Raw genomic sequence first — 17,774 nt, 5'->3', positions numbered from 1 at the left:
GAAAGACTATCTGATTACAAGTGAACCCTCATAAGGCTATTAGCAATTTCTCAACAGAAACCTTACAGGCCAGGAGAGAGTGGGATTATATGTTCAAAGTGCTAAGAGAAAAAGACTACCAATCAAGAATACTTTACTCAGCAAAATTATCCTTCAGAAATCAAATCAAATACATATATTTGATATATACCACATTAACAGAATAAAAAAATCATATGATCATCACAATAGGTAAGGAAAAAGCATTTGACAAAATTCAACATCTTTTCATGATAATAACTCTCAATAAAGTGGGTACTTTCTGAAAAATATGTATAGTAAAAATTACAAGACTTTGATAAAAGAACAGCAGAGACACAAGCAAATGGAAATATACCCCATTGTTTAGGGATTAGAAAAATCAGCATTGTTAAATATCCACATTACCTGAAACCACCTACAGATTCAATGCAATCCTTGTCAAAATTCCAATGACCTTTTTCACAGAAATAAGAAAAGCATTCCTCACATTTGTAAGGAACAAAAAAGACCCCAAATAGCCAAAGCAATCCTAAGAAAGAAGAACAAAGCTGGAAGCATCACACTTCCTGGTGTCAAACTATTACAAAGTTATGGTACTAAAAACCGTATGAACTTGCATAAAAACAAACACAAAGATGAACGAAACAGAATCAAGAACCCAGAAATAAACCCATGCATAAAGTCAACTAAAATTTGTTAAGAGACCCAAGAATACTCAGAAGAGAAAGGATAATCTCTTCAATAAATGATGCTGAGAAAACTATATTAACATCCAAAAGAATAAAACTGTACCGCTACCTTACACCACTCACAAAAATTAACACAAACCCAAATAAAGACTTCTATGTAAAACCTTCAATCATAAAACTCCTAGAAGAAAACAGGATAAAAGCTCCTTGACATTGATCTTACATATGATTTAGGATATGACATCCAAAGTACAAGCAATAAAAGCAAAAACAGTGCAATAAACAATGTTTCTGCACAGCAAAAGAAACAAGCAACATGACGGAAAGGCAACCTATGGAAAGGATGAAAACATTTGCAAACTACAAATATGAAAAACATCAATATCTAAAATGTGTAAGGAATTCATACAATTCAATAGCAAAAACCAAATATAATTAAAAACCGGGCAAGGCACCTTAATAGACGTCTCTCCTCAGAACATATTCAAATGGCCAGCGGTACATAAGAAGGTGCTCGATATCACTATTCACCATGGAAATGCAAATCAAAACTGCGGTATATAGATATCACTTTGACCTATTAAAATGGCTATTGCCAAAAAGACAAGAGATATCACTGGCAATGATGTACAGGAAAGGAATTCCTTGTACTGCTGTAGGACTGTAAATTGGTACAGCCACTATGTAAAACAGTATGGTGGTTCCTCAAAAAAACTAAAAATAGAACCTCCATATGATCCAATAATCCCATTTCTGGGCATATATCTTAAAGACATGAAATAATTACCTCGAAAAGATATGTACAGCCCTATGTTTATTGCAGCATTATTTTCAATAGTCAAACAACCTAAGCATCCATCAATGGATCAATGGATTAAAAAATATGGTATATATTTACAATGGAATATTTTCAGCCACAAACAAGAAGGAAATCCTACCATTTCTGACAATATGAGTGAAACTTGAGGGCATTATGCTCAGTGGAAATAAATCAGAAACAGGTAGATAAATACTGTATGATCTGACTTATATGTGGAATCGTAAAAAAAAAAAAAAATTCACAGAAACAGAACAGACTGGTGGTTGCCAGGGTTAGGAGGCTGTGAGAAATGGGTAGATACTGGTCAAAGGGTACAAACTGCCTGTTACAAGATTAATAAATTCTGGGGATTTAATGTGCAGGATGGTGACTACAGTTAACAATACTGTATTATATATTTGAAAGTTGCTACAAGAGTAGATCATCACAAACAAGAAACGATAATTATGTGAGGTCATGGAAGTATTAACACTATTGTGGTAATCATTTTACAATATAAAAGTGTATCTAATTAATAGAGGTATACCTTATAGTTACACAGTTGTATGTTAATTATGTCAATAAATCTAGAAAAACTTCAAAAATTCTGAAGTACTCATATGTCATATATATCACTCAAAAATAGCAACAATCTGATTAGCTATGCTTTTGTTTGAAAAAAAAAAAAAATGGTTTGCGGCGCCTGGATGGCTCAGTCCGTTAAGTGTATGACTTCGGCTCAGTTTGTGATCTAATGGTTTGTGGGTTTCAGTCCCACATCAGGCTCTGTACTGACAGCCCAGAGCCTGGAACCTACTTCCGAATCTTTGTCTCCCTCGCTCTCTGCCCGTCCCCCACTCTCACTTTGTCTCTCCAAAAATGAATAAACGTTTAAAAAAAAATTAAAAACAAATGATTTGGATACTCTTAGCCTCGTATCTAATCCTGACAGAAAAAAACTAGGGGATTTGCCAAAAAGAAAATTATAATTACTTTTTCATGGACTAAATGCATGCAAGAGAATATTATTACCATACAGCTACATACATTTCCAAAAACAATGAAATTTCCCAGATTATTTAGGACTTAAACATGAGCCCTTAAGAGCACCAAAAACAAAAACAAAACTAGCAATTGTTTTCTCAAAAAGCTGTTGTACAGATAACTTTTCTAGTTGAAATAACATCCAAGAAAAGAAGAATCTTTCTGAAAGCAATTATCAAACAATTCCTCTTGACCCAAACTTCAAAAATGAATCTGTAATTGGAGCGCCTGGGTGGCTCAGTCGGTTAAGCGTCCGACTTCGGCTCAGGTCACGATCTCACGGTCTGTGAGTCCGTGAGTTCGAGCCCCGTGTCGGGCTCTGGGCTGATGGCTCAGAGCCTGGAGCCTGCTTCCGATTCTGTGTCTCCCTCTCTCTCTGCCCCTCCCCCATTCATGCTCTGTCTCTCTCTGTCTCAAAAATAAATAAACGTTAAAAAAAAATTTTTTTTTAATGAATCTGTAATTATAGAATTTGAAATAGCTTTCATTTTGAACACAGTGAATAGAAGCAGCTTTTAAATAGAAAACATCTGGTGAAAGCCACCTCAAACTTAGAAACACAAAAACAAAAAACAAAAACAAAACCCTAACATGTAGCCATGGTAACAAGAAGCCACCAGAATCAGTTTTAAATGTGTTAATCAATGCCCACCAGCCTTACTCACCAACCAATCCATTTCAGCCCCTTCCTTCTGAAAGACAGCCAATAAAGGACAAAATCACTCCAACATATATGCCTCAGCATGCCAACCAATCCACAACAGTCTCACCCAAATAACCATGGTACTTCAGATGATGACAAACCATTTAATTCTCTGAAAGTCCCCCAATCCTTAAACTCCACTCTTCCCCAAACCCTGTATAAGAATAGCAGACTGCTCTGTTAGAAAAGACTATACCTAGCCAGCATAGCTCGCTCTTATTTGTAAGTGATAAATTCCAACTTCATCTTTTTATTTCAGGTATTGAGGGCTCATAATCCCTTGGCAAGAATTTTTAAAGTCCTATAATAATTTGGCACCATGTTTTAGTTTCCTTAATAAATATAAAGGAAGTTTGCTATTCCTTTGATACATTTTACCATAATTAAAACTAACATAAATATAACTAAAAGAAAAGTAGCAAGTAAACACAATATTGGGCCCCCCAAAATCCAAAAAATGTATATAACTGGCAGGTTTAATTGTCAGAATGAACCCACGCCAAACTTTGTAAAAGTGAGAACTAGTATTATGTTAAAAACAATATACACAGGTTAAACTCCGTTCACTCAATAAACATTATTGAATAAGCACTATATATACCAGAACATTTTCTAGGTACTGAGGACATGGCAACGAACAGATAACAATCCTACTCATGAGTGAAGTAAACATACAATAACAATAAACTACATAGGCAAAATATACAGTATTAGAGGAGAAAAACTAAAGCAGACAAATCAAATTTTGATGTGTTATAGGAAAAAGGTAGTTGAAATACTAGTCAGGATGGCCAAGAAAGGCCTTGCTGAGAAAGTGACATTTAAGCAAAAAACTGAAAGAAAAAACAAACAAAAAGGGGAAAAGCAAGCCATGAGGTATCGGAGGGAAAGCATTCCAGATAGAGTCAACAGCAAGTACAGAAGTATGTCCGAAATACTTAAAGAGTAGTGAGAAATTCAGTATGGCTGGACAGAATGAAAGGGGTAGAAAATAGTTCAAATCAGACAGAAGGAGACACCTGAGAGGAAAAGATCTTATATAGGACTTGTCGGTATTAGGAAGAGTTTTGGCATGTACTCTGAGTGAAATGGGAGGCAATTAAGTTTTGAGCAGAGGAAGGACACAATCTGACTTAAATTTTAATAGAACCAATGTGTTCAGAATTAGAGGAAACAGAGTAAAAACAAAAGAAGAAACAAACAAACAAGAAGACCAATTAGTTACCTATTACACCAATATAAACAACAGATGACAGTCTCTTGGTCATGGAAGATATGTTTGGATTCTGGATATATTTGAAGGAAGACCTGACAAGATTTGCTGACAGATTAGATGTGATGTGTATGAAAAAGAGAAAGAAAAAGACAAAGAAAAAGAAAAAGAAAAAAAAAAGACAGGACTCAAAGATGATACCAAGTTTTCTAGCAGAGCAACTCATGGAACTGTTATTAACTCAATTAGGAAAGACATGAAAGGCAAATATTAAGAAAGAATATCAGTAGTTCAATTTTGGACATGTTAAGTTTGCAATAGCTATCCAGAAAGAGATATCAAGTAGGCAGTTTGATATGTGGGTCTGGAATTATGGAGAGAGATGCGGGCTGAAGATATAAACTTGAGGATCATTAGAATATACAAGATAGTAAAAGTCGAGAGAAGGAAAATCAAAGGCAAATTCCTGGAAGACATCAATGGGTTAAAAGGTGGAGGACGAGGAGAAACAAGCAAATCAGGCTGAGGTGTACAGACTAGAAAGGCAGCGGGAAAATCAGGTGAGTGAGTGATATCCTAAAAGCAACATGGAGACAGAATTTTGGAGGAGAGAGTTTTCCATTGGGTCAAATATTGCTGAAAGGTTAAATAAAATGAGATGTATGAAATTATGTTCAGATTCATTAAAGTAAAAATCAGTGGTAACCTTGAAAAAACAATTCTGGAGTAGTGAAGATTGGAAAGGGAAAATTGCTACAATGAATTCAAGAGTGGATGGGAGGGAAATCAGGATCAAAGAGTGAAGAAGGCTCTTTAAGGATTTATAGCTAAGTGGAATGATCATCGTTGATCTAATTTTCTATTATTGCTGTAGTTTTCAATTCTTACATAAGGATTATGTAGTATTTTTGTAAAATTTTGAAGTCTTAAAAATTGCATATATGTAACACTAGTTTTTTTTTTTTTAATGCCAGACCAAGGTACTAAATAACTCACAAAATTATACAATGAGAAGACTCCTTAAAATTTTCTAGATATATAATATTATATAAGCTGATTACCATTTTTCTCATGCTTAGAAAGACCACAGAAAAACTAAATTTCAAGGGCAGTATTTCATGCTTGACAAAAATTATTGACCTCTAAGGGCACCTGAATGGCCCAGTCCATGAAGTATCCAACTCTTGATGTCGGCTCAGGTCATGATCTCTAGGGTCATGAGATCGAGCACTGCATCGAGCTCTGCAATGACAGCATGGAGCCTCCTTGGGATTCTCTCTCTCCCTCTCTCTCTGCCCCTCCCCCACTCATGTGTGCATGCTCGCTCTCTCTCTCTCTCTCTCTCTCTCTCTCTCAAAATAAACATTTTTAAAAAGTCACCTAACTCTATGATATTTTATACTATCCAAAGTAATTAGCATATTAAAATTTTATACACAGAACTAAAAGGGGGTGAGAATGCAGAAAATATTCCTACTTTGTAAACTGAATTGTCATAAATTGCATAACATGAAGGCACTGTTGAAAAATTTGGTGTAAAAATTTGGTGTGGTGCATGTTGAAATATGTTCTCTTTAAAAAGGAAGGATAATGGCATGCAAGCAAGGTACCTTTATAAAAACGATTCACTGCATTATCAGCATTTTTGTTTATAGCACAGGGGTCATCAAGTGTTTATGTAGAATATGAGACAAGTTGCCATGTGAAACCTCTTGGCAATATTCAGATTAAGTTGAGGGTCCAACATTTGAGCACTCATGCACTGGGAAACAAAACCAAAAATCTAATAACTAGCTATTTTGTTGGTAATGAAGTAGACTGCCAGTGTAGCAGGGAACTTCCTTTTGCAATTCAGTAGATATTAAAAGTATTCTAACAAAATGTGCATAAGACATGACATCAAACCAAATGCTTTAAATATACTTTGTTAAATCATCAGTACACTGTAAACCAAATTTCATTTTTTAAAATGGTCACATACTCCATTATTTTATAGAAGTGAAAATTTACTTCCTTATTAATGGATATTTAGCCTGTGTCTGGGGCTCCTAGGTGGTTCAGTCCGGTGAGCATCCGACTATTGATATTGGCTTAGGTCATAATCTTGTGGTCGTGAGATCCGAGCCCTGTGTTGGCCTCTGCACTGTTACCATGGTGTCTGCTTATGATTCTCGCTCTCCCTCTGTCTCTGCCCCTCCCCAATGCACACATTCTCTGTCTCTTTCTCAAAATAAGTAAATAAACATTTAGGCTATCTTCAATTTTTTGATATGGGAATGCTATAATAAATATCCTTAACATATACATGTAACATATTTATGTAAGTAACCTTAAAATATCCATCCTATTTTGTATACACAATAAATGTCCTTACAGTGTGTGTGTGTGTGTGTGTGTGTGTGTGTGTGTGTGTGTGTGTGTGGTGTGTGTTTATAGAAGTCTTGTTTTCCTGGAGGATCCAGTCCTGGCAATGAAGCCACTGGAATAACGGGATGACCTATCTGAAAATTTTTTTCATGTTTTATCATTTATTTTTGACAGTGACAGAGACAGAGCACAAGCAGGGGAGTGGCAGAGAGAGAGGGAGAGACACATAATTTGAAGCAAGCTCCAGGCTCTGAGCTGTCAGCACAGAGCTTGACGCAAGGCTCAAACTCATGAAGTGCGAGATCACAACCTGAGCCGAAGTTGGACCCTTAACCAACTAAGCTGCCCAGGTGCAACGACATATCTGAAATTTTGAAACACACTGCTAAATGACCCTTCAGAAAGGATTTACCAACTTCATCTAGCCACAGTAAATAAGAATGTCATTTTCCTCACATTTCCTAACTTTGATTATTTTTTATTTTTTTTTATTTTTTTTTTAATGTTTTTTATTTATTTTTGAGACAGAGAGAGACACAGCATGAGCAGGGGAGGGGCAGAGAGAGAGAGAGACACAGAATCCACAGCAGGCTCCAGGCTATGAGCTGTCAGCACAGAGCCTGACGCGGGGCTCGAACTCACAGACTGTGAGATCATGACCTGAGCTGAAGTCGGACACTTAACCGACTGAGCCACCCAGGTGCCCCACTTTGATTATTTTTTAATAAAATATTTATCACTATGACTGCAAAAAATGGTATCTCATTATTTACATTTTTCTGATTACCACATAGGATGAAATATCTCCACGAAAAATACAAAACTTGTTCATCATGAACATTAGCTCAAACTATAAAAGTTTGTTGCATAGGAAAATAACAATTACCTACTATTTAAATATTGCTATGGCTTACCTATCAGAATCTTTATTTTCTGTTAAAGGAAATTGATGGTTATCAGTTTTTCCATTCTTTCTTTGTTGAATTAATCCAGCAGCCGCAGCATCATGTATGTTTTCTGATACTTCCATGTCACTACTTCTGTGCTTCTTTTTTTCTTCAACCTTTAATGGAACTTGATACTAAAGGTAATTGTTACTTTAGTCAATAAAAAGAAGTTTTTTCATTAATTTTATCAGTTGACAGTTTGTCATAATTTTAATTGATAAACATTTTGTGTTTAGTTTATCATTACACGTAATTATAATTTTTATAAAGTCGGCTTCATTTCTGTTTGAATAAAAAAAGCAGAATTTTCCAAAATTTCTAAAAGGGCTTAATTTTGTACTCTTATTCATATCCACACTTTGCTACCAAAAATTCCCCACCCCACCCCCACCCCATCTGACCAAGAAATACAAAGAAATAAAAAGACAAAGACAAAATTTGTCCTTTCCTATCCTTACCACCTGGGTTTTACACAACAGCCAGATTTAAAACATGTGACATTGAGGTGCTCCAAAAACAGGAAGCTTTCCTCTTTCTGCACGAAGCTATTCTTTCCCTGACTGCCTTTTATAATTCTTTTTAATTTGGATCCCAAGGTTCTCAAAAAAAGTAACAGTGTTCCCTAAAATTTACAAAGGAAGGTTTGCCACAACACAAAAGGAACAGAGTGAAAAGGATGTTAGGCTGGAATTCTGGGAAATTAGTAATGCTCTCCGAATTTCACATTCAATAACCATAAAATTTTATAGGGAGAGGGTATAAAAGTAATTATCAACTTTAAACCCATTTTCTACTGATAATTCGAGTAAAACTAAAAAAGGTTAAATTTGTCCAAAGTTCCTGAAGTGGCATTACCTAGCATTTTATGGCACCAAAAGAGATGATACAATTCTTTAATGCTGAATCAGATAAATGACCACAAATTCATTAAATTAATAGGATACCTTAAAAGTATGACTTTGGCACAGTAAATTAATACCTTCATAGGGGATGAGAACATTAGCTACTTTTTCTTTTAAAGAAGGGTATCTCTAGATTTTGTCTATTTCTAAACTCCACACATCTCAAAATTCAGTTTTCTCCCTTGGAGTTAAATACTGAAGGTTTGCTGAAGGTTTATGCTACCTACATGGTAAAAATCATACATGTCAAAATGTGTCATACTTTATTAAACATAAAGTCAAAGTTTGACTCAACAGAAACATCTGAGAATGAGGATTAAAAAAGTGTGGAAAAAAAAGTGGTGATAATACAAATATTTGTTATTAAAACTATCTCAAAGTGGTCATGTTGAAATCTAAGTTTCAAGGTTGTGAGTAAAGCAGAGAAGACTGCATGTATTTGTGGGGAGTAAGCTTAGGAATTCCCTGAGCCTGCACTGATGGGTTAACAAGACATAAAGAATTACAAAGCCATAGGATGCTCACACCCAAGTTTGGGTAAACAAGATTAGGCAAATAAAATGAGAGAAGTGGGGCAAAGGCCCCCATACAAAGGTGTATGAGGTAAGCAAGATTAGGTATTCAGGGCAAAAATGCCCCCCAATTTAGTATTATAGCAGAAAGCTGCTTTCACAGGAAGGAAGGACCAAATTAGGTAAACAGGTAAATAGGGCTATAGGCTACAGGCTGCAGGGTAAAGATGCCCAGAGGGGAGCTAATTAGCAAAAGAAAGGTGCCTTGTGGATCCTGAAGTAGCATCTGTCTTATCCCCTAGACTAGCTAAGATAAACAGATAAGGTGCTCAGGTGGGCTGTTAACAACCATCTGCCAGGCACCAGGATTTTGTTTTATATTGACCCAAACCCCTAACACCCTATATCTTCAAACCCCCTTTCCCTCATGCCCATGAGTTCATGTTCACAGATTTACTGTCTCTTTGTGCACGTCAATCACCATGTTTGGAAGCCTTCTGATCCTAATAACAACAGAGCAAGGACCCTTAATTGGGGCTCTTGTGTTCTCCGGACATTAGCCATCTCTCCCATTTTAATCCTGCATCCCGCTGTCTTGCTAGACAAGAAAGAACCCTAGACCCAGGGTCTACTGACACATACTGAAGCAATTTTGGCTGGGAACATTTGTTTATATTCCTTCTCTTAGTTATCGCTTCCTTCCCCTTTTATTGTTTATGGAAATGCAATTTATATTTAAGCCAATAGATTAAAAAAACCTGGAGATTGTTTTTTAAGCAGTGTCTTTATGATTATTCTGGTTCATGAGGTCACATGGTACTTATATAGCTAATTAGTGTCCCAGTTCATATGCTACTTGGAAGACTGACACAGAAACTTTAAGGAAAACAAATCATAATATTTTCCTGAACTCCTATTTGTTAGATAGCAGAAATAATCTATTTCCAGACACAATTACTGATTTAGACAATTCCATTTTATACAAACTCCTTTTCTCTTAAGTGGAAAATCAGAATGGATCGAGATAATTGCTAAAAAGAAAAAACAAGAGTAACAGCAAGGGGGACCTCTATCTCTTTTGGAAGTTGAACTTTCTCTTTTTCCAAAGCCAGGAACTCTACTTGTGACATGCCTATCTCATTCTTAAACCTTTGCATATCTTGATGTAATTCTTCACTTAGATATACTTTAGATGCTGGAAAACTAGATGTTGAAGAACTCACAATTTCTAATTCAGACTCAACACTTTTATAGTTATAAGTACTGTCATTATCTGCATATAATGGCTTCTGGAAAAAGTCTTGTATTGGTTTTGTTTTCTTGTGTTTGTGACAGCAGAAATATCATGCCTTTTTGTTTGAAGCACGTTTCATCACATCGGAGCAGGCAAGCCACAAACCAAAAAGGCTCTCTGAATCACTAGAGTGAGGTATATGTCCAATGTCTAATTTACAGTCGGTGGTATTTTGGTCCGTATTTTTTGCCATTTGCATGTCAAACTCTTGGCCTTCTTTCACTTTAAATGTAACTAGTGGGTTCCTTGCTTTTTTATTTTCTATATCATTATAAAAATTCTCATTGTTGTTAAAAAGATGCTCAATGTCTGGTTTGTTCTCATCTTCATAGTCTGATTTACTTTCTTTTTTTTAATATGAAATTTATTGTCAAATTGGTTTCCATACCACATCCAGTGCTCATCCCAACAGGTGCCCTCCTCAATGCCCATCACCCACCCCCCCCCTCCCTCCCACCCCCCATCAACCCTCAGTGTATTCTCAGTTTCTAAGAGTCTCTTATGGTTTGGCTCTCTCCCTAAGATGTTTTTTTTTTTTTTCTTCCCCTCCCCCATGGGCTTCTGTTAAGTTTCTCAGGATCCACAGAAGTGTGAAAACATATGGTATCTGTCTTTCTCTGTATGACTTATTTCACTTAGCATAACACTCTCCAGTTCATCCACGTTGCTACAAAAGGCCATATTTCATTCTTTCTCATTGCCAGGTAGTATTCCATTGTGTATATAAACCACAATTTCTTTATCCATTCGTCAGCTGATGGACATTTAGGCTCTTACCATAATTTGGCGATTGTTGAAAGTGCTGCTATAAACACTGGGGTACACGTGCCCCTACACATCAGCACTCCTATATCCCTTGGGTAAATTCCTAGCAGTGCTATTGCTGGGTCATGGGGTAGGTCTATTTTTAATTTTTTGAGGAACCTCCACGCTGTTTTCCAGAGTGGCTGCACCAGTTTGCATTCCCACCAACGGTGCAAGAGGGTTCTTGTTTCTCCATATCCTCCCCAGCATCTATAGTCTCCTGATTTGTTCATTTTAGCCACTCTGACTGGGATGAGGTGATATCTCAGTGTGGTTTTGATTTGTATTTCCCTGATGATTTACTTTCATTTAAAAAAAAGCGTAGAAGATGACTGGCAAGCATATTCTGGGGACCCAGAGTATGAATGAGAGAGAATGACATTTTCAAGACTAGTCTCTTTTTGTTCAGGAAATGCCTGAAATACTATTGAGACAGACACTCCAAATGCATCTTCTTCCTCACAATCAAGTAAATTCCTAGCAGTGCTATTGCTGGGTTATAGGGCAGATCTATTTTTATTTTTTTGAGGAACATTATTTGTCCAATTAGAAGGTATTTCCTTTAAGTTGGCTCCTTCTTTAGAGTGACCATGTGGTGGTTTTTCTTCAAGATAAGTAGGAATTCTGTACTGTTAACAAATTTCACCAAACTTCTGCTTTAACTCGCTGGTAATGAGTTTTTAGCTATTTTTCCACTCTAATTTGCCTTGTTTGATCCACATTTCCTCCAAGTTTTGCATAGAAGCACGTCCTGAATATACAGATATATCATGCTCTCTATCACATTCCTTATTCATTTCTGGTTCTTGAGTCATTTTTTGCAGATGCAAAAACGGACAGTTAATTTCCTTGTTTTGATTTTCAGATGTCTTTTCTGCCGGGATACATGTTTGTAAAATAACCTTATCCTTAAGTAATCAAGTATGGACAAAGAAAAATTAGAAAATAATCAAAATTTAACTGTTAAATTTTTTAATCTATGTTTAGCTGTTTGTAACTTCCTGTAAGTCACTGGATTGTAACTTCCTGTAAGAAGTGAGAAATAACTTGCCTTAGCCTAAGACAGAAGAAAAACATGAACTCATAAACTTAATTTTGTCAGTTTTTTGAACTAAACAATTCATTACATGTTAAATCTACCAAAAAATAAATTAGATGACTTTTAATGTTGCAAACTTTAAAAACATTTTACTTTACCATCCCTTAAATAATGAGCCCTAAAGTGCATTTGAGTATTTTTTTAAAGACTAATAACTAGAGAATAGACAAACTTAAAATTATTAGCAGCCAAAATCAATTAATATCAATGAGAAAGAAAATTCAAATTGTATACTATAATGGTGGTGTAAATCAATACAGATTATCTACTTGTACCCAGCTCTGATATATTGTAATGTCCACTGAGAGTGGATAAGAAAACTGTTAATAATACTTACTGAGCTCCTATGCTGAAATAACTTAAAAACCTATTGTGTATAACCCATCCTATAAGGTGTGATTCTACAACAGGCAGTTGTGTTCATTTTATGACCCCATTCTCCGAAGTCAACTACAAAGAGACCAAAGTTGGAATATAATCTTTAATCTTGGCATTAGTGACTGGCAATATGAAACTGCACATTTTGAACCATTGAAAATAATTACTCCTTCTACATGAATCTAAGTCAGTGGTCATCATTGTTATATTGCTCATAATTTCAACTGCTTAAACATATGATTCAATATTTGATGCTACCTTCTTTATCATGTAAGGAAGTTACAATAATGGAAGAAGCAAACAAAATTCAGGAATTTTTTTTTTTGCCTCAATTCCAAGGATAAAGTTTAGCTATAAGTTACTATAAATTCTAACAATATTTTGAGTTTTGTAACTTATAAAATTTTATAAAAACTAAATACTAAGTTATAATCTATCAACTTCAAATGCTCATTCAAAAGATAATTTCAGCCGTGCAGCGTTGGTGGTATAGTGGTGAGCATAGCTGCCTTCCAAAAGATAATTTCACTTGAACTGTATCACATTATCAAAGCAAGGAAAACAATATAAAATCGGAAATTTAACGTTTTACATACCTGTGGGTGGTTATTTTCACTTCCATCAAGCCTTTCTCGCTCTTCCACTGATGTTAATTCTAAGTCTAGGTCTGCTGACAAATATATACATTTAGTTAAAATGGATTACTCAGAATGGTTAGATAAAAGCTATAACCTTCATAAAAATAGAAAATAACATTTTATCAATTGAAAGCTTAAATTAATCTTTACCTGAATATTTACTTCTTTTTTTTTTTTAATTTTTTTCTAATGTTTATTTATTTTTGAAGGAAAGAGAGACAGAGCATGAGCAGGGGAGGGGCAGAGAAAGAGGGAGACACAGAATCCGAAATGGGCTCCAGGCTCTGAGCTGTCAGCACAGATCCTGACGTGGGGCTTGCACTCACAAACCAAGAGATCATGACCCGAGCTGAAATCGGTCGCTTAACCGACTGAGCCACCCAGATGCCCCCTGAATATTTACTTCTTTAAGAAATACTTATAATTATCTAAAACTTCAACAAACCATTTGGGAAATACTAGATGTCACCAGCTTAAATGCATACAAACATCTCAAAGATTCATTCACAAATCCATCCACCTAACATCAATGAACAAAACAATCAGAAACAAAACAAAAATTTTAAAAAACAGTAGAAACATATAAAGTCACAACAGACTTGTAACAGTACCTCTTTAATAACACACTAAGATTCAACTACAACATTATTCATGGTTTCCAAAATTACTATTACTTTTTATGCTTTTATCAGTGTATACCCTTTCTATAGGTGTATGTTCCTGATAAGTAAACATTCCTGAAACGTTTTCCTCCACTATTTGACAATTTTCTTCCCATCTTTTAGGACTCAGACTGCTTGCTATGTAGAGTCATCCTTGTTAATGGCTATCTTTCCCCAGATAAATAGGTGTCTCTTTCTCTGGGGCTACCTTAGTACTTTATAGATTTTTCTAGTGTATCTTCACCACCTGAACTGTAAATTATTTCTTTACGTATCTTCTACTTTTGCTCCTAGACTGTATGGGATAATCTCTTAAATCATCTTTGTGTCAACAGCCTTTATTTATTTTATGCAGTAATTATTTACGGAGTTCCCACTAAGTACTAAGCACCTAGGTTTAGAGAAACATGTAGGTAAAAGGTGTCAGGAATGGCTTTTCAAGAGAGAAATGACTGAGCTAAGACTCCAACATTGAGGTTAGCGAGATTCAAAGGTGTTAGAAGGCAGAAAAAGGGGAGAGCATGCAAGGCCTTAGCAAGACAGGGAGAGAAGCACATGACAGGGTAACTATTTGTCCAAAATACAGGGATCAAAGAGGAAGACATCACCAGCAGTTCAGAATGCCAGAGAAAAAAGCAGACAGTAGAAAGGTGTAAAGATGGAGAGTTAGGCAGAAGTCTAGATTATGAGAGCCTTATATATAATTTTAAGATGCCTGGACATAAATATGTTTTCAACAGTAGCTCATGGTCCTCTTTGCATTTGAGACACATCACTCTAAATACTGTGGGGAAGGATGAATTTGAATGGCATAGTAATAAAAGATGGGAGATGAATTAGAAGGCAGTAATATAAAAATAAAGATGATGCACATCCAAACTAACAGAATGGTTCCAGAAATACTCAGGATATAAAATTATTAGGACCCAGCACAGACTAAATCTGTATTAAATGAATAAACACACAATCTTCAGTCCCTGGAGAACTAACTCTGTTCATAACTTTATGAAAAGGCATCAAGTAAGAAATGATCTATATGAACTGGTTTAAGCTGCTTGTATTTATTTTGTAATTTTTCTATTTCATATCCTTCTATGTGTTACAGAAGCCTGTGTAGGTGTTTTGTTTTGAAAGTCCTGCCTCTGGGATCTACCAAGCTCATGAAGAAGTAACAGCAAACAAGTCACCTGTATATTAAATAACTTTGGATTTGTAGCCTATACTCACTACTCTAGGAAAGAGCTCAAAATCTTTTGAGAATACATGTTAATTTTAGAAATCAAGAAAGAAAAGAACATAAAACTACAGAGGTGAAAAAAATATTGTACAATTTATTAGTACAGACCTGATCAAATGACTGGAAAGGGGCACTGGTACATAAAGTAGAACACACATTAGATGTCATTAATCAATGGACTGAGTATCTTAGTAGAATTAAAATTGGTTTTCCAAGGGGCGCCTGGGTGGCTCAGTCGGGTGAGCGTCCGACTTCGGCTCAGGTCATGATCTCAGTCTGTGAGGTCGAGCCCCGCCCGCATCAGGCTCTGTGCTGACAGCTCAGGGCCTGGAACCTGCTTCAGATTCTGTGTCTCCCTCTCTCTCTGCCCCTCCCCTGCTCATGCTCTCTCTCTCAAAAATAAATAAAAATATTAAAAAAAAATTTTTAAAGATACTATTTAAAAAAAATTGGCTTTCCATATATTATTTTTAAATAATACAGCACTCTTTAAAACCAATATTCCTTGTGAACTATTTATTCATTAAAAATAATAAAACAAGGCGACACACTATGTGTACATAGCTGAGAAGATGATACTATGTGATAAATTCTCAGTGATTCAATTGAGAAAGCCAACACTAGAATAAAATCATAGAAAATATAGGAAGTATTTTAATATTTTGTTTGGGAAGGTGCTTTTTTTGTTACAGTGATTATAGTATGACCGATATTTGTGAATTTAGAGCTATAAAAATAAAGCTAAGAAACTATGTTTTGAGTAGTCAATCTTTGGATCTGTACCTAGTTTTTCCAACTAGTCCGAAAGTTCTAAATATAATCCTGCTACCCATTCTCCAGTGTACACTAAATGCTAGCCTAAAAGAAATTAATTTCTCCATGTCTCTTTGCTATCTGTATGTTGCTTTAGTCAAAGGAAGAATGCAAATGTATTGCTAAAAGTACTCTGGTTGTAGGTTACGTAAAAAGAATAAACACAAATTAAATTTTGCCACAAAATTATTTTCGAAAAACCACAACTATGGTGAAGCCACGAAGAGGCTGAATTCTCTATGCTTCATTACCTTCTTTGCTCTCTCTGTTTTCTGGTAACTGTGATTCACTCAGGTCATGGAGTGTACAATTACCTAACAGCAGCACAGTTCCAATATTAATCTTTTCTTTATCTATTAAGGTTATCGGTCCAGAATCTGTGGATGCTGACTGATTTTTGATCATTGGTTGTGATACAAATGTGCATTTATCATCAACCTTCAAATTCTTGGATGTTTGACAAGTCTCATTACCGAAGGTCAAACTAGCAGACTCCCAATCCGAAAAATCTGAAAACAAAGTTTCATTTATTAGAACGTAAATAGTAATACATACTTGACTAATTTGTATCAATTCTTTCCTCAGAGAAGCAGTTCCATATCCTCCTCTCCCTCTAAACACACTACTACTCCTTCAGAACTTATTGTATTTTACATGTCCTATATTTGACATTCACATAGATAAATTTAACTAGTCTCTCATTTTTTCTTTTTAATTCTCTACCATTATATACTTTGATTCATTCAAGCAACTCTATTACATATTCTGTATCTCATAAAAGCTTTATTTATTAATAATTAAGACTGCTCAAGGTTATGAATATTTTAGTAACAAAATCTATGTCTAACCATTTATTTTATGTTTAAATATGCACTGTGTGTTCTAAAGACATGGGTTTTTAAAAAAACTTTTAATGAATGGTACTACTTTAATCACAATGAAATGGTCTTTCCTCAATGTACCAATATCATCAGAATTCAATTTTTAAGCCTTGGCTAAACATAAATTTATATGGAAACAAAAGCCTTGAGTGACATAATTGTTGCCATGTAAAAACAGGATAAGTCTCAGTCTACACTAGATCCAAAAAATAGTGCCATGAGACAGAAAATGAATATGTAACAAAAATATATATTTTTTTAAAAAAAGCAAGATTGTCTGATTTAAACCTCTTAAGACAAGTGAAAGAAAGAAAATGCAGAAGTGGAACTTAAATGTCCATTTCATCACAAAGGCCCCTTTATCATTTCACATCCATGAACCCTGTATATGGTTTAAAACAGTTCTCCAGTGTCATCTGAAAATCCCTGGAGTCCCAGATCTATCCATTCAGGCAGTCCAAGAGGTCAAAACTATTTTCACAATAATACTAAATATTATTTGACATTTCATTCTCATTTTCATATTAAGTGTACAATGGAGTCTTCTAAAGATATGATATGCAATAGTATCACAACTGAGGGTCATAGCTCTAATGGCTAACAGAATATATGACTGTGTATACCTGTATTTTAAATGTTTCAGGTTTAATTTTTAATATTGTAAATACCAACATATGCAACCCACTTAAACAGAAGTTCTTTGGAATTCCCAATAATTTTTAAATGATATAAAAAGACTATGAAGCCAAAAAGCTTCAGAATTACTGTTTT

At 35.2% G+C, this 17,774-nt stretch overlaps 1 protein-coding gene and 1 pseudogene across 14 annotated transcripts in view; both read right to left on the bottom strand.

Annotated features, from left to right (window-relative positions):
• Nucleotides 1-17,774, bottom strand: part of LOC102960429 (ankyrin repeat domain-containing protein 26) — a 136,212-nt gene that overhangs the window by 64,490 nt on the left and 53,948 nt on the right. For 13 of the 14 annotated variants that reach the window (XR_006219702.1, XR_006219701.1, XR_006219703.1 and 10 more), the window contains 3 exons: nt 16,374-16,631; nt 13,369-13,442; nt 7,751-7,917 (listed from right to left, as the gene is read on the bottom strand). Coding sequence is in view for 10 of the 14 variants with exons in the window: in XM_042991280.1 (XP_042847214.1) it covers nt 7,751-7,917; nt 13,369-13,442; nt 16,374-16,631 (499 nt within the window). In the remaining 4 variants the exon portion in view is untranslated. The remainder of the gene's footprint in view (nt 1-7,750; nt 7,918-13,368; nt 13,443-16,373; nt 16,632-17,774) is intronic. The other variant, XM_042991278.1, reaches the window with a different exon arrangement.
• Nucleotides 11,590-12,263, bottom strand: LOC122240251 (annotated as a pseudogene).

Source organism: Panthera tigris, chromosome B4 (assembly GCF_018350195.1).
Source record: "Panthera tigris isolate Pti1 chromosome B4, P.tigris_Pti1_mat1.1, whole genome shotgun sequence".
Lineage (NCBI taxonomy): Eukaryota > Metazoa > Chordata > Mammalia > Carnivora > Felidae > Panthera > Panthera tigris.
The sequence above is the reverse complement of the archived record's forward strand: the minus strand, read 5'-3'. Positions and strand labels throughout refer to the sequence as shown.